The sequence below is a fragment of the Centroberyx gerrardi genome, chromosome 19 (assembly GCF_048128805.1).
Source record: "Centroberyx gerrardi isolate f3 chromosome 19, fCenGer3.hap1.cur.20231027, whole genome shotgun sequence".
Lineage (NCBI taxonomy): Eukaryota > Metazoa > Chordata > Actinopteri > Beryciformes > Berycidae > Centroberyx > Centroberyx gerrardi.
In genome coordinates, this window is record NC_136015.1 from 20,913,761 (window position 1) to 20,940,437 (window position 26,677).

The following is a 26,677-nucleotide window of genomic DNA, read 5'->3' on the forward strand; positions in this document are numbered from 1 at the left end:
CACACATCCCCCCATAGTGATGAACTGACTGACTGGCCATTGTGGCTTCTCCAAACATGTCTGAGTGCAGCATGACTGTACAGACTACAACCTATAAAATCTATGTTACTAAAAAAAATAATGTCAAAATAACAAAATCAAAATGTTTTTCAAGTAGAGAATTTAGTTACTATGAAAGAAAATTGTATGTACAGCATCTCATTTGTATTACAGATAATGCACAGCTATTGTTCTATGCCTTTAATTGCTTTACTTTTTTTTACACCTTCCATTTTAGCCTAATCATTAAAACTTATAGTTAAGATGGCTTAATATTTTTCTATTGAGTGATTCTCTAAAATTGTAGTAGTAGTAAAAGTATGTGGTCCATTATTCCCATTATACATAACCAGTGGAGGCACCATGAAACCAGTGGGCAGTGGTGGAAAAAGTCCTCATCCTTTATCTAAGTAAAAGCAGCAATACCATAATGGAAAAATACTTCATTAAAAGTAAACGTTCCGCATTCAAAACTTTATTTAATTAAAAGTATAGAAGTATTAGCAGTGAAATGTACTGAAGTATCAAAAGTAAAAGTCCTCAGTCTTTCAGAGTGTTAAATTATTGAAGCATTAACCTGTAAGAAGTATTTTAATGTTGTCGGTCTAACTGCTCCACATACTGTTGGGGAGTTTAAACTCTAACAATGCAACATATTTTATGAGCTTATCGTATGTTTTGCATGTAAAACCTTATTCTGCAAAGTAACTAGTAGCTACAGCCGTCAGATAAATGCAGTGGAGTAAGAAGTACAATATTTCCCTCTGAAATGCAGTGGAGTAAAAGTATAAAGTCTCACAAAGTACCTCAGAATTGTACTTATAGGTACAGTACTTGAGTAAATGTACTTAGTTACTTTCCATCTCTGCCAGTGAGACCCTGGTAACATCAATGTGGCATCACAGAAATAGAAAGGCCTTATGTAACATCAAAATAAAGACTACATTGAATTCCTTTAAACATGGAAAAAATCTATAGACTAATATTAGTACAGACTAATACGCTCTTATCCAAGGCTACGGCGTGTTGTGTTTGGCAGTTTTTGGATGGTTGTTGTAAAATATTTCCTCTGTAATGTGTTTTGAGGTTACATAAGTCACTGCAGCACATTAACACACATGTTCCTTCAAGCGTGCAACATGCTGCTCAGAGGCTCTTCTTCTTCTCTCTCTCTCTCTCTCTCTGCGCTCTCCCATTCGTTGTGCTGGATGACCAGATCATCTCTGACAGGCCGGGGGCTTTCATGCTGCTCTGTGAGTGTGTGTGTGTGTGTGTGTCGATGCAAGTGTGTGTGTGTGTGTGTGTGTTGTCTGTGAGTTCAGCCGGACGGAGCCCATTCAGCCCGTTGGATGGGACACTGTACAAAAGAGCAGGGACACACAGGAGCTTCCTCAGTACAACAGACTTCCACTGTTTGTTCAAGCTGCTGTGGGGTTTTTTCGCATGCTGTCTGTCTGGGTGCTGAGCCGCTGCAGGGACTGATGAAGGTGAGGGTGCAGGGTGCATGGGTGCTGCTTTTGGACCCCTGGGTGTTCATCCTGAAACTTCCCATGGACTGAGAAACTTCAAACTGTCACATGGACTATACTTTCCTGAAACACTGGTGGAATTTTAGGGATTCTTTCATGCAACGTTTGAGTTTTTTTCCACTGTACTTGGTTTGATACGTGCTTTTTAAAGCCATTTTAAAATGAATTAATTCAAATATCTAATCATTAATTTAAAATTTGAAGCATGGCACATTTTCAGTTTTCAAGCGTGAGAATTAGTTGTTTTTCTAACAACTCTTTTGCTTGAGTGAAGTTGTCAAATGTTTATTTCCAGGAATTGTGTTAGAAATAAGACTTTGATTTCTTTCTGTGATGTCAGACAGACAGATGGACAAGTACAATATACATGATACAAGACACCAAGAGATAAAAACAGTAGTTAATGTTATTTTATGGACTACATTAGATGCAATACGCAAGTTTGTGTCTGTACTTAATATAAATGACGGTCATTGCTGTTGAAAAAATTATCTAGAAATTTAAAAAAGTGTAATTTTGCCAGTAAAGTAGTTCTCCCTGCATGACTTTCTTTCTTTATCTAGACCATAGACTTTCACATTTTTTATCAAACTTGATCAGCAGTTGGAATATATATTAGAAAAGCCTGCAGACAGATTGATCACTGATTTCAGAATAGGAATCTTGTGCCTCCCTCCTTGTGAACAAAATGAAACCTTTAGGACAGTGACTGGAGGTTTGCTCCTCTGCAGGAAAGCTGTTGGTTGGTCTGAGAGGCTCCAGCAGCAGACATGATCATCAGACTGGGACGACTGACGCCCGGATACTTCCGTCTGCTCCAGGTCGGTGTCTGGTACTGAGGCATGGACACCACTTTTACCCTGCCAGAGTATTATTACTTTCTATATGTTCTGTTTTTTATCCATATCTCATTCTCTGCTGCTGGAATGACCCAATTCCCCCCACAGGGAACTTTTTATTTTAGGCTTCATCTTATCTCATTAATCTTTAAAAGATGTATTCATAAGTGAGCTCAGATTCATCTAATAGTTTTCACAAAGAGAAGAATGTTATATCTCTCTAATGGAGAAAAATTGATTATATCTCAGTGTTTCTCATCCAAAAACCCCAAATTAATATCCTAAGTCTGTTAAGTAAAAGTAAAAGTTTGGTTCTTTATTAATAGAAATGTTGTATTTCACACACTACTGAATGGAAATGCTTTGTTGTGATGGAGCAGAGTTCAGGACAACATGTAACAGTTAATATTTCATAGTGCTGCCGAAGCAGATCTCAGGAGGTTACGTTACATAACCTGCGGCTCCAGTCTTATGTATAAGAGGCTGCATGATTCCTTACCAAGGGCAGAAATGTTGATTATGGTCATTCGTTACCTCTTAATTATACTTACGTTTGCATAGAAATGAGGCCTTTTTTAAATATAGTCCTGCGGTTCAGTTTTTGAAGTTATCTCACTTTAATCTCACATGACTTCTTCCTGGTTACTGCCACAGAATACACTGCAGCTTTAAAACTCTCTTGTCAGAAAAACAACTTATGTTGTTGGACTGATGAAAATGTGAATATGAGCTGGAAACAGATCAGGGACTCTAAAGTTAGAGAAGCAGACTGGAAGTTCAGAAGAAGGTTGTGCAGCTCCCAGTGTGAATGTGTGGATCTGTATGACAGTGAAGCAGGGCGCTGCTGAAAAAGAGCAGCAGTTGACTTTCCCTGGATAAAAAAAAAAGTATAGTCCCTCTTAAACGGTTCCCAGCACTGTTTCTTTTATTTGCTTTGTTCTCTTGGGCCACGAGGTCCAGAGTCTACAAACTAAACTGTTTCAGAGCTCAGTGCTACTTTGTGCATGCTCATATTTAAAGCTACAACATGCAACTTTTCACCTTGACGCAGGAAGTGTAGTCTATCATTGCACTTTGTGAGCTGTCTACTTTGAAACGGCATCTAGACTGAAGCAGAGCTAAGGTGCTGAAGGAGCAGACAGCGAACACAGGGAGTCAGCAGTTTACAAAACAGTTGTTGTTGTTGTTGTTGCTATGACTTCCCTGCTCTATGGCCACTAGCCTCACCTTGATAGCCACAACCAGCTCACTGCTGACCACACACAGAGGAAATGGTATCTGCTCTAGAAACATCCCCATCATCACTGAGAAGCCAATTTCAGGCAAACAGAGAGGATTCAAGCCTGAACACACAGGCTCACAGACAGATAACATATAATAGATCCTATTTATTTACTGTTTTAATGTGAAAAAAGTTGCATATTGCAGCTTTAATTACACCCTAGTCACATTGGTGTGCGTGTCTGTGTAACTATATCTGTTTATCTGTCTGTCTCTCTCCCTCTCATCTGTGTCTGTCTGCCTATCTGTCTGTCTGTGTGTCATCCTGTCTTCCTCTGTGCAGAGGCAGGTGTCAGGCGAGGTCCGGATGCAGCCGCAGGACAGTCTCATCAATCCCATCGCCATGACGATGGCCACAGTGGGCATGGGAGTGTCTCTGTACAGCGCCAGGCAGATGGCAGACAGGGTCCAGCTCAAACAGACGAGCCCCGACTAACCAGAACACACAGAGGGGAGATCAGGGCAAGAGCCACTTATCATCCCAGCGGTCTGGACTGCTGGGCCGGATGACAGACTGTTATATGAGAGATTGTTTGTTAGTGTGTGTTGGAGAAGGTGTGTGTGTTGGAGGACGTCGTATTTGTGTTGTTGCTTGAAGGAAAATGTAAGTGTTCCAGGTGGAAAATGACAACGTGAATCATTGTTCAGCTCCCAACAGGCAGATTTGCAACTTGTTTAAACTCACCAATCTCTTCACAAGATTTTTAAGCAAATCTAAAATCTAAATCTAAAAATATTGTCTTGCAGGTTTGACCATTGTCTGTAGAAACCCTTTGAACACCGTTAAGTGGACTACAAATTTCACTAATGATTGTATTTTTACTGCAATATGCGGATCAGTGTACTTGTCAACAAGCATCTCAATGTTATAACTTGACCTGCGACCTTTGCCATTCCCCGTACTTTTACAAAGCTTTGCAAATTTTCAGATACCACAACAAAATTAAGTACATTTGGTTGCAATAATCACATAAAAACTGATTAAAAAAACCCAGTTTACTGATGAAAAAATGATGTTTACTGATGAAAACTAGTTTATTTGCTAGTCACATTAGTGTTAGTCACATTCACACATATCCTCTAATGTATTTCATTTAACTTAATATCATTCATTAGCCCGTTGTACTTTAGCACCTTAATGTGTTGAATATAGATTGTACAGTACAGTGTTCAGTACAGCCCAAAGCAAAGCATCGCCCCTTGAGCATTTGTTATTATTTACTAAACTGAACACAGAAAATAACCAATTTTCTAAATGATATCACCTTTATTTATAATTTTTGTTTGATGTTTACAATAAGTTTTAATGAATTAAATGGCAGTAAATACAAAATGCCACCAGAAGACAGTTGAAATATTTACTCTGTTAATCTGATGCAATGCAGTAGCCAATCATTAACTTCTCAAGTAAATATGTGTATGTTGCTGACATCTGTTCTCAGGCTTCTGCATATTAACGTTCTGCAGTACTTACAGTAGTACAACATTAAAACAGCGTTATGTTTCTAAAGCTCTGTCCATGTGGAAAGCGCAGTGGAGACAGATATTGTCAGATTGACTGCACACGCTGTATGGAGCGATTCATGTGAATGAAGCTGGCAGAGGGGGAGTGATGCGACCGGGAGGCTCTGACATGAATGAGATGCCATGAGGGAAGTCACATGTTCCTCTGTGTCCCGGGTCAGGTTGTTTGTGCCTGGACCTCCATGGGTACATTTACTGAGTAGAGAAGAGATGACTTTATTCACCTGTCTTACACTAATTGGGATTTGTCTACACACACATGGCTGCTTGTACATGTGTTTCCTCAGAGAAACAGTGCTGGTACTATAGATGTAACACCAGCCACCAACCAGTTACCAGATCAAACCACACCAACAACCTGCTGACATTTGGTTGTACATCTTCACTAATCTGCTGCATATATCTGTGCACTTTACTGTCAAGCGGCTGTGAAGCTAATAAAGCTAATAAGGTTTGTGTGTCCATCAGCCTCTGTGTTCCTCCGCCTTCAGGAAGCTCAGCCAGACAGCAGTCAGGACGGGAGGCTTGATGCTGTGGGAACCAGCCATGTTTGAAACTGAACAGTGTGTTTAATAAAACGTTGTAATCCTTCTGATGGTGACTGTTGTTTTTACTAATACTGCTGCGGTTGGGGTCAGATGGGGGCGAACAGGGCTCATAGCAGACGGCACCAAGGATTTGTGAACTGTGAACATTTCATTTATTTTGAACTAATGTAGAATTGGAAGCTATTTCAAATACCAGTTTGACCGGTGAATGAGTTTCTAAATGCTAGGAGAGTAACTGCAGCTGTCAGGTCAGCTGGGTGACAGTAGAGGCCAGCAGAGTTAATTAAAGCTTGAAATTGGACTTCCAAGTCACTTTCTCATGAAGAACAACCACAGAGTACCAGTGAAAAAGCAGCTACTCTCGTCGAATTCTTGGTCATCAGTTCTTTTTAAGTCTGCTCTGTTTTTAGGCAGTCAAATGAATTATTAATTATTATTATTAATTAACACAATCCAAGTATTCGTTCCAGAGCAGAGCAGCTCAGCTCGCTTTCTGAGGCTGCAGGCTGACTGCAGGGCCTGGGAACATGAATCCTCCCATAACACACACTGTTCTCCTCATGCCTGATCCAGCAAACTATGTGATGTTTCCCTCTGAGGAACTGAATACTGTACAGGGGAAAGTAACAGTAATGAAAGTCATTTAATGTTGATACAGGCATTAAACTTGACCAAGAATAGAAAGATGATATGAAAAATGGCCAAATATATGTAGCTTGTGTGTGTGTGTGTGTGTGTGTGTGTGTGTGTGTGTGTGTGTGTGTGTGTGTGTGTGCTGGTGTGTCCTGCTCCTCCACTCCAGCAGATGTCACTTTATCACTAGTTGCCGCCTGCTGGAGTAAAAAGAGAGAGAGAGAGGCGGTTTTCCGTTTCTTCGGTCGCGTCTCTCTGCTGGATGTTGACGCTTGATGCAAGTTCTCCAAGTCCAGAAGGTAACGGCGGGTCGGGATCCACCAGGCAGAGATCTAACAGGCGCTTTACATCCATCTCAGCTGGAGAATAAGAAACGCAATGCCACCTGGAGACGGGAACCACTGATGACATGAAGGCATCTGCTTGCCCACGCACATAACCCCATCATTCGTTTTTACTACAGCTGCGGTGCGTAATTTCAAGATGTCTAGGGAGTCTGTGCGTAAAAGTGCGCGCTTCTCCATGGCGCACCATCATCACTTCCCGTGCTATCTTCATCTTCATCGGATCTCGTGCTGATCGGGAGGAAGATAATTTCGCCCCCCCCCCCCCGGCTTTGATTTCACCTGTCAGACCGTGTGAAAAATGGCTGTGCCGCTCGGCCCGGTCGGTTCTGGCCCGGGAAGTTCCCGTCTACGTGTCAGCGGGTTCGTTTTATTGCTCGTTTTCGTTGTCGCTGCCTCCGCGAGTCGTGACCTCTCGAGCAAAGATGCGCGTAAGAATCAAGAGTCGGAGAACAAAACTAATTCCTCTCATCACAAAAAGCTTTTCCCCGTGCTGTCGTTCAACTACGAGCACGTCAGGACGCCGTTTGAGATCTCGCTATGGATCCTGCTCGCTCTGCTCATGAAACTTGGTGAGTTATCCAAAAATAAATGAATAAATACATCAGAAATTCCCTACTTCCCGACGTCAGTTTGTGTCATATGATTGCATGATTCATCGGGGGTCTCATATTTGCAGTGCCATTACAGTCCGCTAATGGTGTTTCCATAAACCGTTCCAGTTATGGTCCAGTGCCACAAACTTATTTCAGGACAGAAATGACTGTACAGCGCCCACCAGAGAGCGCGAGCCTCTGTCTGTGAGGGAACAGATGCACATTTTGATGGATTAGAGTGTAATTGGAGCCATGCTGGGAGTAAACAGCATGATTCACAGCAGTTGTTCAGACTAGTTAAAAGGATCAAATGGAAATTGTCAGTAATTCAACTCTTTTCTTGTGACCTTCCTCTGTATTTAGTTTTTTATTTAGTATACTTAGAGTACTTTTGACACATCAACACTCATCTGAGCCTGTATTTATGCACCAGATAGGCCTTTTAAGTCACACAAAGAGTATAAGATCATGTGACTTACTCATTGATCCTACATTAGTACTCTAATTATTAGAAGTTTGATAAATATGGGCCCAGGTGTTTACAGTTGCATTTTACATATTTAGCTGATAGTCTTTATCCAGAGTGCCTGGCGATGAGTGAGCAGGCTGGGGTTCAGCGTCTTGCTCAAAGACACTTCAGCAGGAAACATGGCTGCTGCAGGGAGTAGAACCTGTGACTTTTCTGTTACAGGACAGTCTCTGTAACCACCGGGCCTCCCTGCCATGTCCTCTATTATCACTCAGTCCATTCTGCAAACTGTCAAAGGGGTCGAGTGTTCAGAGACGGGAGTTTGGGCAGAGCTGGTGCTGATTGGCCTCGTTAATCACTCCTCATTGGCCGAGGAAGATGGGTGAAGCTCTCATGCCGCTTATCTATTTGTCCAGCTGTTTTTCTCTCGGGCCGGGGTCCAACTTCCTGCCTGGTGCCCTGCTTGATAACAAAGACCTCAGTGTGTAAACACAAGATGGAAAGGAGGGGGCAAGGACGGCTGCACCAAGTCTGCTGCATCAAACATTGCAGAAACGCTCTCAGCAGCTCGGACCAACAGTCGTGTGTCCTTGAAGCTGAATGCCAAGGCCTCGTTTGCTAGAGAGACGAATTTGACAAACAGGCCCAATGTGAATTACACTCGATGCAAAATGAATTAAAACTGAAAGAACTGGTCTCTGTCTATACTTTATTCAGCCTGGATCTATCAGGCTTGGCCCTTCCTTTTACTGGTCTACTGTTGGATTACTGTCCTCTATAGATTCATTTAGTCAATTCTGATTATCATTCATTTTGATTGAATTTGTGTCTGTGCTCGTCTACATCATTATATTATGTTTATCTGCAGCATTCATGTTGGTCATTGATGCTGCTTTGATACCATCCAGGTCACTTTTGATAAAGAGATATTTAATTTGAGTAGGATTAATAAAGGCTAAGCGGATAGTCCCCCAAGTAAATAAAGGCTAACTAGATTAAGAGCATAAGGAGGTTATAACTGCACCATCAGAGAAACACACTGTTCCCATCTGCAGCCGGTTAGTTCTGCATGCAGTGACATTCTCAGGCCAGAGAGAGCTGCTGCTGTTTTATATTTCATGAGGGTGTAGTCTTTATGTTGCAGTGAGGCATTTTGTTGTGATGCCAAATTGTCGCTCTGATGCACATACTGATGGGAAGCTAAAGGAGTGATGTGTCTAGTCTAATGTTTGTTTTATGTCTCGCACAGTCCCCTTGCAGTGCATATGAGGCCCTGCTGCCCCTGCACTATCTGTCCTAGTTCTTATATTACTACATCAGTCACTGATAAGTCCCTGCACCAGTATCACAGAGACGAAATCCTGTGTGTTTATTGAACTCGGTGACTCTCATTCCTCATTTCTTTTTCTTTGACAGACACTGCAGTGACTCTTTGAGCTGGATTTTACTCTGATTTATGAATAAAAACGCTGAACGCTCTCCCTCTCCATCTGTAGGTTTTCACATTATTCCCCGAGTGTCCGGCGTCGTCCCAGAGAGCTGCCTGCTGATCGTTGTGGGCCTGCTGGTGGGCGGCATCATCAAGGCCATCGGAGAGGAGGCGCCCGTCCTCGACTCCAAGCTCTTCTTCCTCTACCTGCTGCCTCCCATCATCCTCGATGCCGGCTACTTCCTGCCCATCCGGCCCTTCACGGAGAACATGGGCACCATCCTGGTGTTCGCGGTGGTGGGCACCCTGTGGAACGCCTTCTTCACGGGCGGGATGATGTACGCCGTGTGTCAGATCGAAGGGACCAACCTGGGCGGCGTGGACCTGCTGTCCTGCCTGCTGTTCGGCTCCATCATCTCGGCCGTGGACCCGGTGGCCGTGCTGGCCGTGTTCGAGGAGATCCACATCAACGAGCTGCTGCACATCCTGGTGTTCGGCGAGTCGCTGCTCAACGACGCCGTCACCGTGGTGAGTGAGGGACGACTGACGGTGCTTTCAAGAGCTGGGGGTTTATCGAGATACTTCTGCTCATGTTCAAGATAGAGCCACATAACCATAACACTCAATGGGGCTGTGTCTCTTTGATTGAACTGACATTTCCCCCAGTAAAGTCCAGGCTATTACTGTATGCCTGTTTTTTTCTTTCCCTTTCTTGGCTTCTGTCCATTCAGACCGATGGACAGTCACTCCTCTTTACGTGCAGTCAGTATTTATACAGAGCAAGCCATAATCAATTTTCCATTAACCGCATGCTCTTCCCACTGAGCCAGCTGTAGAGGCTATTAGAGCTGGGATGTGGCTGTATATAAGAAGGAAGGAAGGAAATTAACTGTTGAAGGGCACTTTGCTGTTGTGCACATGTGTGCATGCACATGTGCGGCTGCCATGCTGCAGATCTGGGTGCCAAAGACTGTAAATGAATGAATTCCTCTGGGCTTGATGACGGGGCCACATCAGCCCATATGGAGGCAAAAGGTTGTTTAGTAGAAAATTAAGCAATAGGAGGATTTCTGCTGGCACTGATAGAGAGGATGTTGTTCCAGAGACGAGAAAAAAAAAAAAAGGCAAATGGCCAGTTGGAATCGACCTTTGTCCACATTTGGATCTTTGCTAGACGACAGTTTCTATTTAAGGTGCTGTTTACATTCCAGTTGAGTCCATTAAAATCTAAATGAAAATATAGTATTTTAATTTCAGAAGCTGGATGCTGCTGCTACTACTACTACTACTACTACTTTAGTTAGTAGTAGTAATCATTAAAAGCAAATCTTTAAGGGCTACAAGGAAGAAAATACACAAGTTGGGGATAAAACTTTACTACTTTACATACTCTTTGTGTTTACTGCTTGGCAGTACAAGAAAACAATTTTTCATTTACATTTCACATTTTAGTCTTTTGGCTGCAACTTACAATGAGTGGAACAGTAGAATAAGCTTCAATTCCTTTATCACCAACATACAAGAAACAAATAGTAAGTGCAGGGGTGAGAGCCAGGGCATTTTACTGTAGACACCATGTAAATAAAAGAATATGGAAGATTGAACTCCTCTCCACCCTGCAGGTTCTGTACCACCTGTTTGAGGAGTTCACCCACGCGGGAACGGTGACGGTGGGCGACGCCTTCCTCGGCGTGGTGTGTTTCTTCGTGGTTTCGCTGGGCGGCATCCTGGTGGGAGCTGTCTACGGCATCCTGGGCGCCTTCACCTCCCGCTTCACTTCACACACCCGCGTCATCGAGCCGCTCTTCGTTTTCCTCTACAGCTACATGGCCTACCTCTCCGCCGAGGTCTTCCACCTGTCAGGCATCATGTCGTACGTATCAGCCCTCAGTCTCTGTATTTACTCATCAAAACTTGATCTACGTCTGAGATACCCCCATTTGATGAGATTTTGTCTCTCTGACCCAAATCTGAGAATATTTTTATTGTTAGATATGATTCTGTCCAGAATTCCAAGACAATCTGTATTGTAGGCAGAGAGATAACAGTGAAACTATGATCAAAATAGTCATTCTTCTCCATTCTCTAATTGTGTTAACTTCTTGTGCAAGAAATAATGGTGATGTTTAACAAATTTGCTGGTGACCCCCTGGAACCCCCTCGAGGACCCCCGATGGTCCCCGGACCCCACGTTGAGAACCACTGCATTCCTCTCCCCACAGGTTGATAGCGTGCGGCGTGATGATGCGGCCGTATGTGGAGGCCAACATCTCCCACAAGTCCTACACCACCATCAAGTACTTCCTGAAGATGTGGAGCAGCGTGAGCGAGACGCTCATCTTCATCTTCCTCGGCGTTTCCACGGTGGCCGGCCCGCACACCTGGAACTGGACCTTCGTCGTCCTCACCGTCGTCCTCTGCCTCGTGTCCAGAGTGCTGGGTCAGAGCAATGGAAAACACATTATGTTAAAATAGTAAATTAGTATCTGCAGTTTGAGTTTCATGTCTCCTCTAAGCCTATAGTGTTATTTTTTAAACAATATTACATGGTCTTATTTCTGCACTAATGTTGCCAACAGTGCAAGTCTTCCCTTTACTGTAAGCTATTGATAATTTGTTTGTCCATTTTTATTTATTTTCCTTTTAGAAAATGGACACTATTATTATTATTGTTATTATTGTTGTTATTGTTTTTGTTTTTGTTGTTCCTCCTCTACTTTTTCTTTTTATGCTCCTCCTTCTTCTTCTCCTTTTCTTCTCCTGCTCCTTCTTCTTCTTCTCCTTCCTCTTCTGCTGCTGCTCCTCCTTCTTCTTCTTCTTCTTCTTCTTCTTCTTCTTCTTCTTCTTCTTCTTCTTCTTCTTCTTCTTCTCAAGCTCCTCCTTCTCCTTTTCTTCTCCTGCTCCTTCTTCTTCTTCTCTTTCCTCTTCTGCTGCTGCTCCTCCTCCTTCTTCTTCTGTTTCCTCTTCTGCTGCTGCTCCTCCTGCTTCTTCTTCTTCTTCTTCTTCTTCTTCTTCTACTTCTTCTACTTCTTCTCATGCTCCTCCTTTTCTTCTCCTGCTCCTTCTTCTCTTTCTTCTTCTGCTGCTGCTCCTCCTGCACCTACTTCTTCTGCTCCTTCTTCCTCTTCTTTTTATTATTACTATCATTATCATTATTAATATTGTTGGTGGCGTCCTCGTATCTGTGTATTTCAGGAGTGGTCGGCCTCACTTACATCATTAATAAATTCCGTATTGTGAAGTTAACCAAGAAGGACCAGTTCATCGTGGCGTACGGCGGCCTGCGAGGCGCCATCGCCTTCTCTCTGGGCTTCCTGCTGACCAATCACCAAATGAAGAACTTGTTCCTCACGGCCATCATCACTGTCATCTTCTTCACTGTTTTTGTGCAGGTGAGAGCGGTCTAGCATTGGAGATGCCAGTATTTTCATTTTTGTGTGAATGTGTGACAGACCTGGGTCACGTAACATTTGCAAATAATTCTCGACTTTTATTTAAATGGGCATTAAGTAAACTATTGCCTTTATCGACCTCTATTGGCGACTAGCAGGAATTGCAACAACAAAGATAAAACCTCCGGCTCAAATCTCTGGCGCAAATTCAACTCATCTGTCACCTATGTAAGCCAAAATAAACTATAAAAGTTATTTGTGAATACTGTTTGACCCAAGTGTGGCGTGTGCGTGTTTTTCTTGTGAATATTATCCATTTGTCATCAGTCATGGTTCTGATTTTTCATCGTTCTTCTGATTTCAGGGAATGACAATCAGGCCTCTGGTCGACCTGCTGGCAGTGAAGAAGAAGAAGGAGAGCAAGCGTTCTATTAACGAGGAGATTCACACACAGGTGAGGTCGCTACAGAGGGTTTGGAAAGGTTTGGATTTATTTATGTGTTTAAAAGGCAAAACAACAGTCCATCGTAACATTCTTTTTATGTCTTGGTACAAGACATAAAAGATCAAGGTCAAACTTCTGTTCATTTGACTCTTTATAAAACCCTTTTTTATACTTTGTTGATCATAAAGATGCAACTTCTGCAAAAATAATTGGTGACTCATTTTTCCTCTAGTTCCTGGATCATCTCCTCACAGGAATTGAAGGAGTCTGTGGTCATTATGGACATCATCACTGGAAAGACAAGTATGGTTTCCTTCATACAGTCATCTGTCAGTAACTTGTGTCAGTAATTTGACATATTTACACCTACAGTTATTGCATTATTAAACTTAGGAGTTACTACATTTTCAGTTAAAATATGTTACACCACTTATGAAGCAATAATTGCCAGTTAATTAAATAATGTGATGTTGTTACATTATCTGGTCATTTATTAAAGGTTTTACTGCATTTTCAACCAGTTTAGAGCGACATTTTGACATATTTTATTACATTTTGGTTATTTATTTATTTATTTGTAAGGAACCATGTACAATGTTAAACATGAATGTTACCATTTGATGTATAGTACCTGATTTAGTTTAGAGCTAATTGTCATGTGCAGTCCCTTAGCAGGTTACAACTGAAAACATACACACAACACTAACACATAGTAGACACTAGATGTTGAAGTGTACAAAATTTAAAAACCAGTGCAAAGTACAGGTGCTTTAAAAATTAAGTCTGTTGATACAGTTGCCACACTCTCTCTCTCTCGCTTTCTCTCTCTCTCTCTCTTTTTAAAATTTTTTATAAGGGTTGAAAAATGTAATGAGTTCAAACGTAACTCCCAACCATCGCTGCATCTCACTTCTTCTCTGCCTCTGTCCTGTCTCTCTGTAACTGTCAACGACACAAAAAGCAGAAACGTCTTAAAACATAAACGTTCATAAACAGCCCTGTCCTCCCATCCGCAGGCTGAACCGCTTCAACAAGGCCTATGTGAAGCGCTGGCTGATTGCAGGCGAGCGCTCCACCGAGCCGCAGCTCATCTCCTTCTACAACAAGATGGAGCTGAAGCAGGCCATCATGCTGGTGGAGAGCGGCAGCTCCGCCAAGCTGCCGTCCGCCCTGTCCTCCGTCTCCATGCAGTGAGTCACACAGCACCAAGTCTGAATGTGGTGTTGCTTTCTTTTATTTTGCAGTCACAGCTTTATTGTTTATTGTATTTTACAGTCACAGCTTTATTGTTTGTTTGATTTTACAGTCACAGCTTTTTTTAAACTTTGTCAAGTGGCATTAAGTAATCATTTTAGTCATCCAGGTAGTAAGATGTCAAAAAAAATAAATAAAAACAAATCCACATAAAAACATCCACTGGACTTAAAATGAAGAGTTGAAGATGTTTCTACTCATCCGAGAGGCTTCATCAGTTCATTTTCAGTCCGGTGGATTTTGCTTGTTTTTATTTATTTTTTTTGACATAATCCATGACTTGTTTTGAAAACCAGCAGGAACTGAAACATCGACCGCTCCCCACAAACAAACAGTAAAGTCACATTTTTACAACAGACGAGTCACTCATAGCTCCGTCCTCCGTCACTGAGCAGTGGAACATGTGAGTAGGTGCAGAGGAGACTGGGAGTGTCCTGAAACTGCACCGGGTCGGGACGTTTGTTCCAAAACAGAGTACAGGCTGGAAAGTGAGTTTTGAAAGCCAGAAATCTCAGCACCTGGTGAAGTAATGGTTGAGTCATTAGTATTGATCGACAACCCTATCAACCCCCTGCAGATAGATTCTGCCCATTTTGTGCTGTGGGACGGTAAAAATCGGACTTACTGTTCCTCTACGAAAGCACCTTAATAAAAGATGGTAAACATTTTTTATTATTATTGTAATTCTAATAGTAATGCTTTGCGATGTGTGTCTCCACAGGAACATCCAGCCCAGAGAGCCGCCCAGTGGACGGATCATACCCAAGATCTCAAAAGGCAGAGAGGAAGAGATCCGGAAGATTCTGCGAGGGAATCTGCAGAAGACCAGACAGAGGGTAGGAGACGCAGCTGAAGACAGTCTGTTGTCTGTGTGATGAGTCTTGCATGTAGTTTTTGATAATGTCATCCAGCCATAAGAGCTTGGGTGGCGTTAACCATGTTAGGAGAGAAAAATATACTGCATTCAACGTTCAATTACTTTTCTGCAATAGTTAAAACTTTCTGACACTCAGCTTAACCCTGTCTGCCCTCAGCTGCGCTCCTACAGCAGACATGACCTGATGATTGACCCGTTTGAGGATAATCTGAGTGAGATTCGCTTCAGGAAGCAGCGGGTGGAGATGGAGAGGAGGGTGAGTGTCAACAGGACTGGGATTCAATCATTTGTATCTGTTGAAACAGGAAACTCAATGTCTTTTTCCAAGATTTGCTTTAAGTAACCTTCATGAGCAGTGCTGCAGTTAATTCTTTGTGCTTAGACTAGTTGTTTATTCAGTTTATTATTATTGTCTCCATTGTCACTTTAGATAAGAGCAGTGGCTGAATGCCTAAAATCCAAATATGATTTCAAGCTATGAAATCTTTAGGCTGTGTCCTTAAATACTTTTGTGCATCGTTCACAGATGAGTCACTACCTCACAGTTCCTGCCAACCGCCAGGAGGCGCCGCCACTGAGGAAAGTCCGCTTTGAATCAGGTCAGTTAAAGTGATGTTGATTCTCTGGTGATTCTCTGTTATCTGTTGCCCCGGTAGAGGAGATTGGAGAATTTTAGAAAAAAAAAAAAAAATGCTCTCCATTCACTGCCATTGTATGGAGGAACAGGTCAGAAAATCACACTTCTAGCACATAAACGAACGTGAACAAAGCAGATTCTGTAAAAAAACCAAAAAAAAAAACCTAGTCATGCTGCTGAATTGTTGTTAAATGAATCGCTTTCTTTATGTTTATTAAACCGTTCAGTTTGAACAAGTGTAACACTGAAATCTGGTCGGAGGAAACTTATACCGATGGAACAAAGAAAATAGTAGCCTACATTTATCAATAATTGTAAATAAGCGGATGGGAGACAGGACTTTGACAGAGCAGATTCTGCCAATATATAAAAAACGACTTTATTCCACTTACAGTTTAGCTCAAAAACTCTCAGGGTCTCAGGGTGCAAAGCAGCAAGAAACAGCCCAGAGTAAAGCTCACTGAAGCCTAAAGTCCCACCTGGGTAAGAAATAAGCGCCGGTTCACCTCTTCACACCTGCTGTGGGCGTGGCTGTGTGCACGAGAGAGGATCAACTAACTCTGGCTGCTGTGTGTCCGTCAGACCACCAGGTTTACAGCTCTGACGGCGCAGAGAGCAGAGGCCCCGGCAGGAGTCCCGGCAGGAGTCCCGGCAGGAGTCCCGGCAGGAGTCCCGGCAGGAGTCCCGGGTCACCCGATGCCGTCAGCCTGCTGGACGAATCCTCCCCGAGGGCCAATCACAGGAGAGCGGACCGGGCCGAAGGGGACGCGGAGCCGAGGGCCGACGCGCCGGACGACCAGGAGGACCAGGACCAACTGAAACTCTCACGCTGCCTTAGTGACCCCGGGCCAAAGAAGGACGAGGACGAGGACGGCTCCTTCCTTTCATGATGAAGCACATGAAGAAGTACTTGAAGAAGAGATGAAAACGGAGGATAAATTCTCCTCTTCATAATCAGTTGTGTTCGGTGAATGGAGACACTTAACATGAACGGGAGTCGTAGCAAAGCTAGATATTTATAATTTAAATATGTGGCATTATTATTGTTTTTTTTTGTGTGATCATGTAAATGATTTGCCAGTGTTTTGGATATCTCCTTTTTGGAAGTTTGAATTTTTTTTTATCATGAATTGTATTACAGAAGCATGCAGCACTAACTGTTTGCGCTTTCAAGATTGTATAACTGCCTCACTGTCAAAATGAAAAGAGCCGTCTGTCAGCGTTTTGTGTCTTAACAAGCAGACTTGCATCAAATAGTGCCCGCAAATACTTCTGAACGTTTGTTTTAACCTACTTGGAGCACCAGGCGGGTGGGGTTTTCACCACTAAGGACGATATAATGACTGCCATAAAGTTTAGAATATCACAGAGAGGTATAACTAGTCAATTTAGTGTACTTTTTGTGGTCGTCAACCTCCTTGACACTGTCTGAAGCGTCCTGATGCGGTAAAATCCCCCATCTGGCGCTCCAAGAAGGTTAAAATAACTCAAGAATCAAGAGCGGCCTGCAGATGCTGTTTGACCCAAGTCTGTGAACGAGCTTTGCACTGTATTTCAACATCGCTGCATGAATGATCAATATTTTTCTCAGGGACTGCAACATGGCAAAGAGTATTAACAGATGCCCTTTGCAGAAAGAAATAAAAGAAAGGGTTTTATTCCATAATGCTCTCCACTGTGATCCATCTAAAACATTGTAAGCTAAGGTGTTCTGATGGCTAATAACCTCAATAATAATCCATAATATGTTTTTACTTTCACGCCGGCAATCATATTGTCAAAGTAGGCTTGAGTGTTATATTTTTTTAAAATGCCAGATATTTCATTTTGGAATGAAACACTGTGTTCCTGTAACTGACTGTTCACTTTTTGCTCCAGCATGAGCTTGTTTTGGGTGGTTAAAGAAGGAGTCACTCCTCTCATACCTTCCCTGCACAGTATTGGATCTGCCTGAGCTTTTGCTGCCCGCACATCTCTGCCTTAAAATGTGTTGCTTTTTTTGTGTGTGCCAAGTGAAGTATTTTTATATTTAAAAAAAAAAGAATATTGTGTCAAACTGAAGCCATTACACATTTGTAAAGTGAAGGAAAGCTTTAATTTGTGTGTCTGAAATAAAGATTTTGTCATTGTCTAAATTTAGCAGTAATATGCAATGGTTTTGTTGGATTTAGTAAGTAAAATGATGAGTTATGATCAAGTCACAATTTTAATTGCTTGAGACTTGACTTGATGCATCAAGAGAAGACTTGAGACTTGACTTGGGTTCTGGTGACTTGGGACTTGACTTTGACTTACTTTGATGACTTGAAAAGGTTTCTAAAGTCTTGACAAAAAGATCTTGTGTTTGTATAAATGACTCAGATTGAAAGTGATGAGATTTGTTCCAGCAGACGACTGAATTTAAATTCTGTTTTCTGAATTTGTATGGAATGATTGTTGAAACTGATTATAGAAATCAAACTCATGATGCTCTTACCAAGTTTTTATCCTATTAAAACCATATTGCATTGAAAAGTCCTAGATATTTCGTTTTCTTTAAGATATTAAATTGACACTGGACTCTTGATTTGTTCTGACTTGACTTGCTGTTCTACATTTGGACTTGAGACTTGACTTGAGACTTGTGCTTCAAGACTTGAGACTGACTTGGGACTCAAGCAAAGTTGACTTGGTCACATCTCTGGTTATGATAGAGAAAAAAGAAAGAGTAGTATTGAATGTTTATTTTCGTTGATCCATGTAAGGATTGAAGATGTTTTAATATAAGCACCCTCCTGTCATTAGAGACCTAGTTACACAACACATTATTAATGCAACTGCCTTAGCACAACAATGCACATATCATTATCCTCAACCTGATATCTTGTTGCCATGTAGAGTTTCCCATTCTTTAAAGACATGACAATACAGACTGAAATTAAACCTGCCAGGTCCCTCAGTGGAAATTACACCTCAAATAACAGGGAGTTTGCAGTCCCTAACATGCCAACCAGCGGTGTGTGAAGGGGATTATGACAACAAGAACAACAGACTCCCTCCGTCAGGCAGCAGAACTGACACTCTCCAGACTCTCCAGACTCTCCAGACATGGACTTCAACGGCACCTGGCAAGCTTATTATGAGGAGAACCTTGATGACTTCCTTAAAGCAGTAGGTAAATATTTTAAAGAATATTTTAATTTGTCTATGTATGGATACCAAGGGTGGAAGTAACTAATTTACTGCAGTTGCTGTAATTGAGTAGCTTTTTTGTGTACTTGTGCTTTTTTAAGTGTCTTTTAAAGTCAGTTATTTTACTTCTACTTAAGTACAAAGCATTGTACTTCACTAAATTTTAAATCGCATCCATTTTGTCGGCTCTCCATAAGCAACAGAAACTGTACAGTTGTGAATTTGGCCAAACTGTGGAGCCATTCACATTGAGAAGAGAAATCTGGCTTTATTTTGTGCACTTAATTTTGTAATTTCCAAATTTTCCAATTAAAAGAATCTAGTTTTTCCTCTCGTCCTTTTAGAATCACATGGGAAAGATCACATCTAACAACCTTGTATTTTCTAAAAAAGTAACTCAGTAACTTTTACTCTGAGTGCATTTTAAATCAGCTTCTTTTTACTTTTACTTAAGTAGATTTTCACACTGGTACTTTTATTTCTACTTAAGTAAAAAATCAGCACGTAATACTTCTACTTGAGTAGGACTTTGTAGTACTCTTTCCACCACTGATGGATACCAGAATGTCTGTTTGATATTATCTTCAAGATGCACCTGAAATGATGGCCAAAATGCGCAGGGATGTCAAACCTGTGATAGTGATCGAGCAGAAAGGCAAAGACTTCACCTTCACGATGAAGACTCCCCTCTGCACCATAGTCAACTCCTTCAGCACCGGAAAGGAGTCAGAATTCACTGGTTTGAATGGGAAGAAGTTCAAGGTAAGAGTTAGATGTGTGTTGATGAAACTCTTAATTTCCTTCTGGGGAATCACCAGAGTATCTATTCCGCTATCTAAGCAGTCATGAGTCAGTTATTTTCAGTTATAGCCCGGATTTTTATTATAAAGAGGATGGTCTATGTGATGGGAACAGCAGCAAGGAGATTATTTCCCTCAGTGATGCTCTCTGCTCTGTTTTTGGTCCCCTGTCCAGTGCACTGTCAGGGAGGAGAATGGGAAGCTTATCACTGAAACAGATAAGTTCACCTCTGTGCGGGAAATCCAAGGGGAGGACATGGTTGAGGTGAGAGAATTTGCTTTTATTCAAAATTGCTGTACGATGCTTTGAAGTCACTCAATTCAAGAGATTCTATGATTTTTAGATTTTCTTTGCAGAGATGTGAACTAGTCATGCTGTTGATCCTAATGCGTGCTCTCTCTCTCTCTCTCTCTCTCTCTCTCTCTCTCTCTCTCTCTCTCTCTCACACACACACTCTCTCTCTCTCTGCTCCTTCACCCCTCCAGACTTTCACTGCTGGCTCTGTCAGGTTCCTCAGTAAAAGCAAACGAATCTAATCCACACCCAGCACCACGTGGATCCTCTCAAGACCTTCTCGGCTTCAAACAAGGGACCATGAGGAAGTAAAATAAAATAAAATAAAATAATTTATGAACAAACAAACAGATTTTTGTTTCCATTCAATCCACTATTCATACCAGTGCACGGACAGATGATGCAGGTGGAGTCTAAACAGTAGTGACAGGTAGAGGGCGCTGTGGGTGTTTTCCTCATTTTGTTTTACCTTTGAGAGGATATAGCGAGAAAGGCGCGTTGTGAGTGCGCATGCGCTACAGTTTTTCGTTGCAGATTCTCTTTCTCTAAACAAACTTAGCAGTGAGTGTAGCTTACCCGAATATTACACGGCTTGTAATTATGGCCAGATACATGAGGCCTCCAAATACATCTCTGTTCGTCAGAAATATCTCTGATGAGTCCAGGTGAGTCTAATTTAAACACGGTTAGGACCGCAAACCATGCTCTAATGGGCACGTTAGCTAGCTAAGTTAGCTAAGTAAGCTAACTAGCTGAGTTCCCAGGAGTCTCAAGTTAACGTTAACTAACCCAAGTGTGCAGTTTGATTTGAGAAATCTTATGAAATGATTTCTTTGTAGCATGCCGTTTCTTTGATGGCATTTATTTTTATCACAACGTGTCTTCTTTGTTATCGTAACTTTATTAACGTTTCTTTAACAGTTACCGTTAACTTAACGTTTTGGTTACAAATTCAAGCTGTGCACGTTATCCTATTTATTAGTAGGCGTTCCCATAGCAATATATTTTCCTGCATAGAGCAGAGTGTAATTCATTTCACTGACTTACTAAGGCCTAAATAATGACCCATATGTACAAATGGTGTTTGCAAGTAATTTTGTCAACATATTTTGCCGCTTAGCTAGTGCAAGTTCACGTTAATGCAACTAACACAATCTGATGTTGATGGTGGAAAGCACGTGCATTGTTTTTGCTAACGTTAGTTGTTATATTTTACTATATACTATGTGTTTTCATATTGGTTTGGTATGACTTGTGCACATTAGACATAATCACTTATTCTCGCATTGCTAAAAGGTTATAGATTTTAAATGAATGTCGCCCGAATCTAGAAACAAAGGAGAAATATATTTATGTCACATTTCACATTGCACTGCATGTGTTGCACAATATGTTTGCATATCTTCACCCACTCACTAGCTCTTCCAGATGCTGTTACTGGTTGATAAGTAGGCTTGCCTCTCTTGGACAGTTGAGTCATATTTGTATTTACGGTGTTCAGGCCTGAGGATTTACGGCGTGAGTTTGGCCGCTATGGGCCAATAGTAGATGTCTACATCCCACTTGACTTCTATACACGTCGACCAAGAGGATTTGCATACATTCAATATCCTTTCCTAATGAGTGAGATTTCATAAAAATGTTTTCTTGATTCATGCTAACAAAATTGTTTTAATTTCCTTTCAGCAGAGAAGATATGCTGTGATACTGTTTTTTGCTTGCACATAATATAAATATCTAACTTACATTTCTCTGTCATTGCTTCAGAAAATGTAAAAGCGTCCAGTTGTGGAAGCCGCCACACAAAGAGAGTATCAAAGACCCTTATAGAGTAGCTGTAAAGACAAGTCACACAGACCTTCAGGAACAGAGAGAGGGAAAAGGTTGAAAAGAGTGTAAAGCATGAAGAGGAAAAGGGAGGACGGAGACAAAGCTTGGATATGGCGGCAAAGAGTGGGGAAAAAGAAAGAGATTAAAGAGGAAAAGGCAAGCAGGAAACCCAAGTCCCTCTGGGAGTCGATTAAAGAGTGTAAAGATCAAGATGAAGTTCAAAGTCAAGCATGGTTAAGGTAACATGCCCGAATTATTTTGTATCCTCCCAAGACAAAAACACAAATTTGACATGACAACAAAATCAGTTGTCGGTGTGATATCATTGACATTTTAATTTTAATCAAAACACAATTTAATTAATTATTCATGTATTTAATTTGATTTTTTGTTATATTTGTGGTGTCGCGATCCCTTAGACAACAACTTGATGTATTTAAAATGCTTGCTTCATCTTTTATCTCTACAAAAATCACTTTTAAAGAATGTGTTCCTACTTCCTAGCAATCATTTTGTTTTCTTGTTTTGCCCTGTTAAATGATATGTAATTTCTGGTAAATATAAACTGTTTTACCTTGTATATTGTGCCATACAAATTAAACTAAATGTTTAATGGATGCCTTGCATCACCTTATGAACTTGTGACATGAGACAAAATTGTTTTTTCATTGCTCACTTCAGCTTTCTGAGAATTTCTTTTTAAACATTTATTTAAATTTGTGTGGCCTTAATAATACAAAGAGAACAAACAAAATCCTTAACAACCCAGCATGTTTGAAGACGTGCGTGATGCGGAGGACGCTCTTCACAGCCTCGACAGAAAATGGGTGTGTGGCCGACAGATTGAAATCCAGTTTGCCCAGGGAGACAGAAAGAGTAAGTGTTTTCATTTCTTTATTTCTGCTCCCAAATATGTCTCACGCAAAATACTTCCACTGTACTTTGAAATCTGATGTGACTACCAATGGGAATTCAAGATATAAAATTCACTGCATGATACTGCTCCATATAAACAAGACAGTACTGTAGCAATAATATGTGAGAAGGCGTTATTTATTATGATTAGAGGTATGATGTTAATGCAATAAGTACAAGACTGAGCAGAGTAATGAAGGCAGCACTAAAGTACCTAGAATCACAGTAGAAAACATCCTCAATGGTATTATGGTTTTAATTAACAGGCAACCAATGCATGTGCTCAGTCAGAAATACTGTATATCCTCCTTAAATAACAAGTGTGCTAGCACTTTATAGGTGTCGGGGGGGAGGTGTGGGGGGGGTTTGTAAGATTAGAGTGAGTGAAACTAAGTTGATTTTAAAAACTCCACCTGTTAACCCCAAAGTGCTGTGGTAGCTCAGTGTTGTAACTAAGAGAATTGCTGAACAAATATTTAATTAATGCATTCACTTGGCCTGAGGAGCTCCCTGGTTAGCATAAAAGTTGGCATGGCAACCAGTTAAGCACAATCTAACTGCTTTGTGTGGGAATCCCATCAGCATGAAAATGTCTTTGACCATGCAATACTGCTTGGCTGAAACTTCACATTGTATAAAGTATAATACATAGTACTCCCAGTAAATGACAAGACAGTACAATACATAAACCCTGTGACAGTATCGTGAACACTACTTGTGGTTGCACTTACTGCCTTTAAGATGTTTTGTGAATTTTCTGACCTTTCTCTCATCACTGTGTTGTACGGCAGCACCGGGTCAGATGAAGTCAAAGGAGAGCAGCCCTCCAGGCCGGTCGTCACGATACGACGACTATGACCGGGGCGACCGGGGAGACCGTGGTGACCGGGGTGAGCGGGGCGACCGTGGTGACAGGGGCGACCGGGGCAACAGACGCCGACGTTCCCGCAGCCGCAGCTACGACAGATACAGATCACGCAGCCCGTCTTATGAGCGCCGACCCAGGCGGTCCGAGAGTCCCAGAGAGTGAGTTTTATGTCACTAACTTATCAGTGAAGAGTTGTCCTGCATTATGCTGCGAACCACCTTTGTTTTAATTGAATGCTTTTGAAAAAGGGAAAGGAGAAATTACGTTTTGTGTTTTTTTTCTTCTAGCTCTCGTGGACGGCCGTATGGAAGAGGAAGAAGCAGGAGTCACGAGGAAGACAGGTGAACCTTCTGTTCTCTTAATTGTCCATTTCTGTCCAAATCTCAACTGTGAAATTCAGGGAGGGACTATGGATCGGCCCTGGGTCGGCCTGTCCGTCAGGCACAATATGTTGGACGCCACTGATTCAGATTTTGACAAAACTTTGGGGAATGATGTGTGTCATTGCTCCATTCTGGCATTGTTTGTTTTTAATTGCACTAATTGGCCCAAAGGGGATTGCATCATTCGTGGGGGACGACATGTTTACTATTGCCTTGTTTAGATGTCATTTGGTTAACGCCTGTCTTCACTGTCTGCGTTGATCATAGTAAAGTCTGAGTCTCAGTTTCAGACCTGGGGCAAAAGATATTGCAAATTCCTTTTTCGTGTTTTAGCATACTTATGTGCCAATTGGGTGGGATTTTACATGTGGGACAATGTAAGATATAGGATAAAATGCCAGAAAGGTAAGATAATGACAGAAAGGTATACAGTAAACTAAATCCATCCAGCACTCAGTGCAGCTTTAAACAAACTCAAAAATGATTTCCACCATGTACATTTGTCACCATGTGAGTTCAATACGTTCCTGTACCAATGTGACCAAGACAAATTCCTCTTCACAATGTGTTGCTTTTCAATCAGTTTTCTCTTTCATAGCCGGTTTTCTTGTTCGTCTCCCCTCTCTCGTCAGATACAGGCCGAGGCCTCAGAGAGAATCCAGAGCGAGGTCTCGATCACGCTCCAGGTCTATAACTCCACGAGAGAACATCCACCCGGCCTCAACTTCCCATTACACCGAGGAGGAAGTGCGGCGAACGCCTTCCCGCTCCAGGTCCCGGTCCATATCCAGATCACGTTCTCATTCACGTTCTCGTTCCCGATCTTGGGCTGGTCGCAAGTCAGGAGGACACTAGGAAGTATCCGCTCCCTCCGCTAACCCTCGTTCCGGCAGAAGGACTGGGGTATAAATTGATAAAAGAACGGTCATTTGTCAGAAAAAATGATTTGTTTGTATGAAATAATCTTTCTTTGTTTCTGAAAAGGGATGACATGAATGTGATGTCCCACTGAACCAGGTGTGGAATGCTTATGTTATATTCTGTTATCTTAAGCTTTGTTTTATGAAATCGCTTTGGTAAGATTTGCCTCAAGGAATATCAGACACATTTCAGCAGCTTCCATGTTCAGGGGCAGCCAGCCAAGAGGAATCTCTATTGCCTTTTTTTATACACAGTAAATGACGAGTTCTATTCCCAACCCTATATATCCAATCCAGTATGTCAAAAATTTGAGAATCCAGTCTGTTCAAATGTTAGGTTTTTGTCTACCAATGGCTTAAATTACCAACTGTTGTTTAAAATGTACTATAATTTGTTTTGTGTTATCAATCATTTTCTGTAAGAGCAGGTGCCACTTTTTTCAAATGGCTTTTCATTTTGGAACAGCTTTCCAAATATTGTTCTGAAAAGAGGAACAAAAAGTCCTCTTTGATGTTTACACAGCTCTATTAATGGTTTTCCACAATCAATCTTGTCACTATTTGCATGTTTTATCCTCCTAACCTTCTGTCTTTAGTTATTTGTTGGTAAAAAAAATAAAATAAACGTTATTTTGAGAGTAATAAATGGATAACATGTATGGGAAACGATGTGTGGCATCACATTTTTATTTGTAATCGGAGTTCAAAGTCAAGGATGTGTTGTTATTTTTTAACCTTTATTAATTCAGGTAAGGTTGACAAAGGATGTTTGTGCTTTTTCAGCCACACCCCGCTTCACATTCATACAGTTGCACACATCAACACTTAGGAGCTTCCTAGTAACTTGGGGGTATCTGTTGTTTTTAGTGTCTTAAATCTTGAAGAGTTGTGCAGTCTTGCTCCCTACAATTCAGTAACAAAAATCAGAAGTTGTTTTTATCCTCTACAGAACAAGAGGTCATTGCTTTTATTTCATCTAGACTACTGCAACCCCCACTATTACCGCCTAAATCACGCTCACATCAATTTTTGTTTATTTTATCTGCCTGCTTACATGATTTATACAGTCTGGTTTTAACCAATTTTCTCTTGAATGTTTCCTATTCTGTTGCTATAAATTTTACCATTTTTGTTTTTTTATGGCTTCTTGTAAAGCACTTAGTAAACTCTGCTTTTAGATAGGAGTTACATGGAGAGTTTATTATTAGGACTAGTAATAGAACCACAGTCCTGCTGTTGGTCATTGTGCAGCTCGACTGGAGCAGCTGGGGGTGAAGTGCCTTGCTCAAGGGCTGTTTCATGGTAGTAGTAGTTCGGGGAGGGAAGAGCGTACGCCTCCATGGAAAGTTGACCGGCACAGCTTGTCAAGCGAGCCATGCCCATTGATTTCCAGTTAATGGAATATAAATCATGGTAGCTGGGAGGAACAACTTAATTAGATTCACAGGGAAGCAACCATGTATGAAATCGGACATGCCCCATTGATCATGGTATTGAAAAAATACATTGATCGAAAAACTACAATGGTAGTGTGGAAGCTCATTTTTAGTTGCATTACCAAGCACAGCTGGGATGAACTAAAACACACAGTAGGTCGCAAATTCTACTGTTTTGCCAATTAGAAGCAACAAAGAGGTTTGATTCCCACTGGGGCCTCCT

The 26,677-nt window shown here is 41.5% G+C and overlaps 3 protein-coding genes across 6 annotated transcripts; all 3 read left to right on the top strand.

The window, feature by feature from the left end:
- Nucleotides 1-6,665: 6,665 nt before the first annotated feature.
- On the top strand, nt 6,666-18,256 carry slc9a1b (solute carrier family 9 member A1b). Of its 2 annotated transcripts, XM_078290249.1 has the most exons (13): nt 6,666-7,309; nt 9,299-9,759; nt 10,854-11,104; nt 11,454-11,671; nt 12,427-12,623; nt 12,988-13,077; nt 13,301-13,371; nt 14,085-14,258; nt 15,044-15,158; nt 15,357-15,455; nt 15,726-15,798; nt 16,419-16,477; nt 16,526-18,256. In XM_078290249.1, the coding sequence occupies exons 1-13, from the start codon at nt 7,039-7,041 to the stop codon at nt 16,724-16,726; spliced, it is 2,280 nt and encodes a 759-aa protein (XP_078146375.1). In that variant the 5' UTR covers nt 6,666-7,038; the 3' UTR covers nt 16,727-18,256. The 2 variants fall into 2 exon arrangements, with proteins under 2 accessions (XP_078146375.1, XP_071751003.2); XM_071894902.2 differs by having other exon boundaries at nt 16,419-18,255.
- A 599-nt stretch (nt 18,257-18,855) lies between these two features.
- Nucleotides 18,856-20,430, top strand: fabp10b (fatty acid binding protein 10b, liver basic). Its single transcript, XM_071895029.2, has 4 exons — nt 18,856-18,990; nt 19,597-19,769; nt 19,983-20,072; nt 20,294-20,430. Exons 1-4 carry the CDS (start codon nt 18,924-18,926, stop codon nt 20,342-20,344), a joined length of 381 nt encoding a protein of 126 aa, XP_071751130.2. The 5' UTR covers nt 18,856-18,923; the 3' UTR covers nt 20,345-20,430.
- Nucleotides 20,431-20,628: 198 nt separating this feature from the next.
- Nucleotides 20,629-25,684, top strand: srsf10b (serine and arginine rich splicing factor 10b). 3 transcript variants are annotated; one of them, XM_078290579.1, is made up of 6 exons: nt 20,629-20,767; nt 21,604-21,718; nt 22,715-22,808; nt 23,639-23,873; nt 24,003-24,056; nt 24,731-25,684. In XM_078290579.1, exons 1-6 carry the CDS (start codon nt 20,703-20,705, stop codon nt 24,951-24,953), a joined length of 786 nt encoding a protein of 261 aa, XP_078146705.1. In that variant the 5' UTR covers nt 20,629-20,702; the 3' UTR covers nt 24,954-25,684. The 3 variants fall into 3 exon arrangements, with proteins under 3 accessions (XP_078146705.1, XP_078146706.1, XP_071751098.1); XM_078290580.1 differs by having other exon boundaries at nt 24,737-25,684; XM_071894997.2 differs by lacking the exon at nt 21,604-21,718 and adding an exon at nt 21,870-22,171 and having other exon boundaries at nt 20,636-20,767; nt 22,702-22,808.
- Nucleotides 25,685-26,677: the final 993 nt, after the last annotated feature.

Coding starts and splice junctions, on each gene's coding strand:
- slc9a1b (XM_071894902.2), top strand. CDS start 7,039: ATGGCTGTGCCGCTCGGCCCGGTCGGTTCTGGCCCGGGAAGTTCCCGT. Junction 11,105..11,453: donor CACCTGTCAGGCATCATGTC/GTACGTATCAGC, acceptor CTCTCCCCACAG/GTTGATAGCGTGCGGCGTGA. Junction 14,259..15,043: donor CTGTCCTCCGTCTCCATGCA/GTGAGTCACACA, acceptor GTGTCTCCACAG/GAACATCCAGCCCAGAGAGC.
- fabp10b (XM_071895029.2), top strand. CDS start 18,924: ATGGACTTCAACGGCACCTGGCAAGCTTATTATGAGGAGAACCTTGAT. Junction 18,991..19,596: donor TGACTTCCTTAAAGCAGTAG/GTAAATATTTTA, acceptor ATTATCTTCAAG/ATGCACCTGAAATGATGGCC. Junction 20,073..20,293: donor AAGGGGAGGACATGGTTGAG/GTGAGAGAATTT, acceptor TCACCCCTCCAG/ACTTTCACTGCTGGCTCTGT.
- srsf10b (XM_078290579.1), top strand. CDS start 20,703: ATGGCCAGATACATGAGGCCTCCAAATACATCTCTGTTCGTCAGAAAT. Junction 21,719..22,714: donor CATACATTCAATATCCTTTC/CTAATGAGTGAG, acceptor ATGTTTGAAGAC/GTGCGTGATGCGGAGGACGC. Junction 23,874..24,002: donor CGGTCCGAGAGTCCCAGAGA/GTGAGTTTTATG, acceptor TTTTTCTTCTAG/CTCTCGTGGACGGCCGTATG.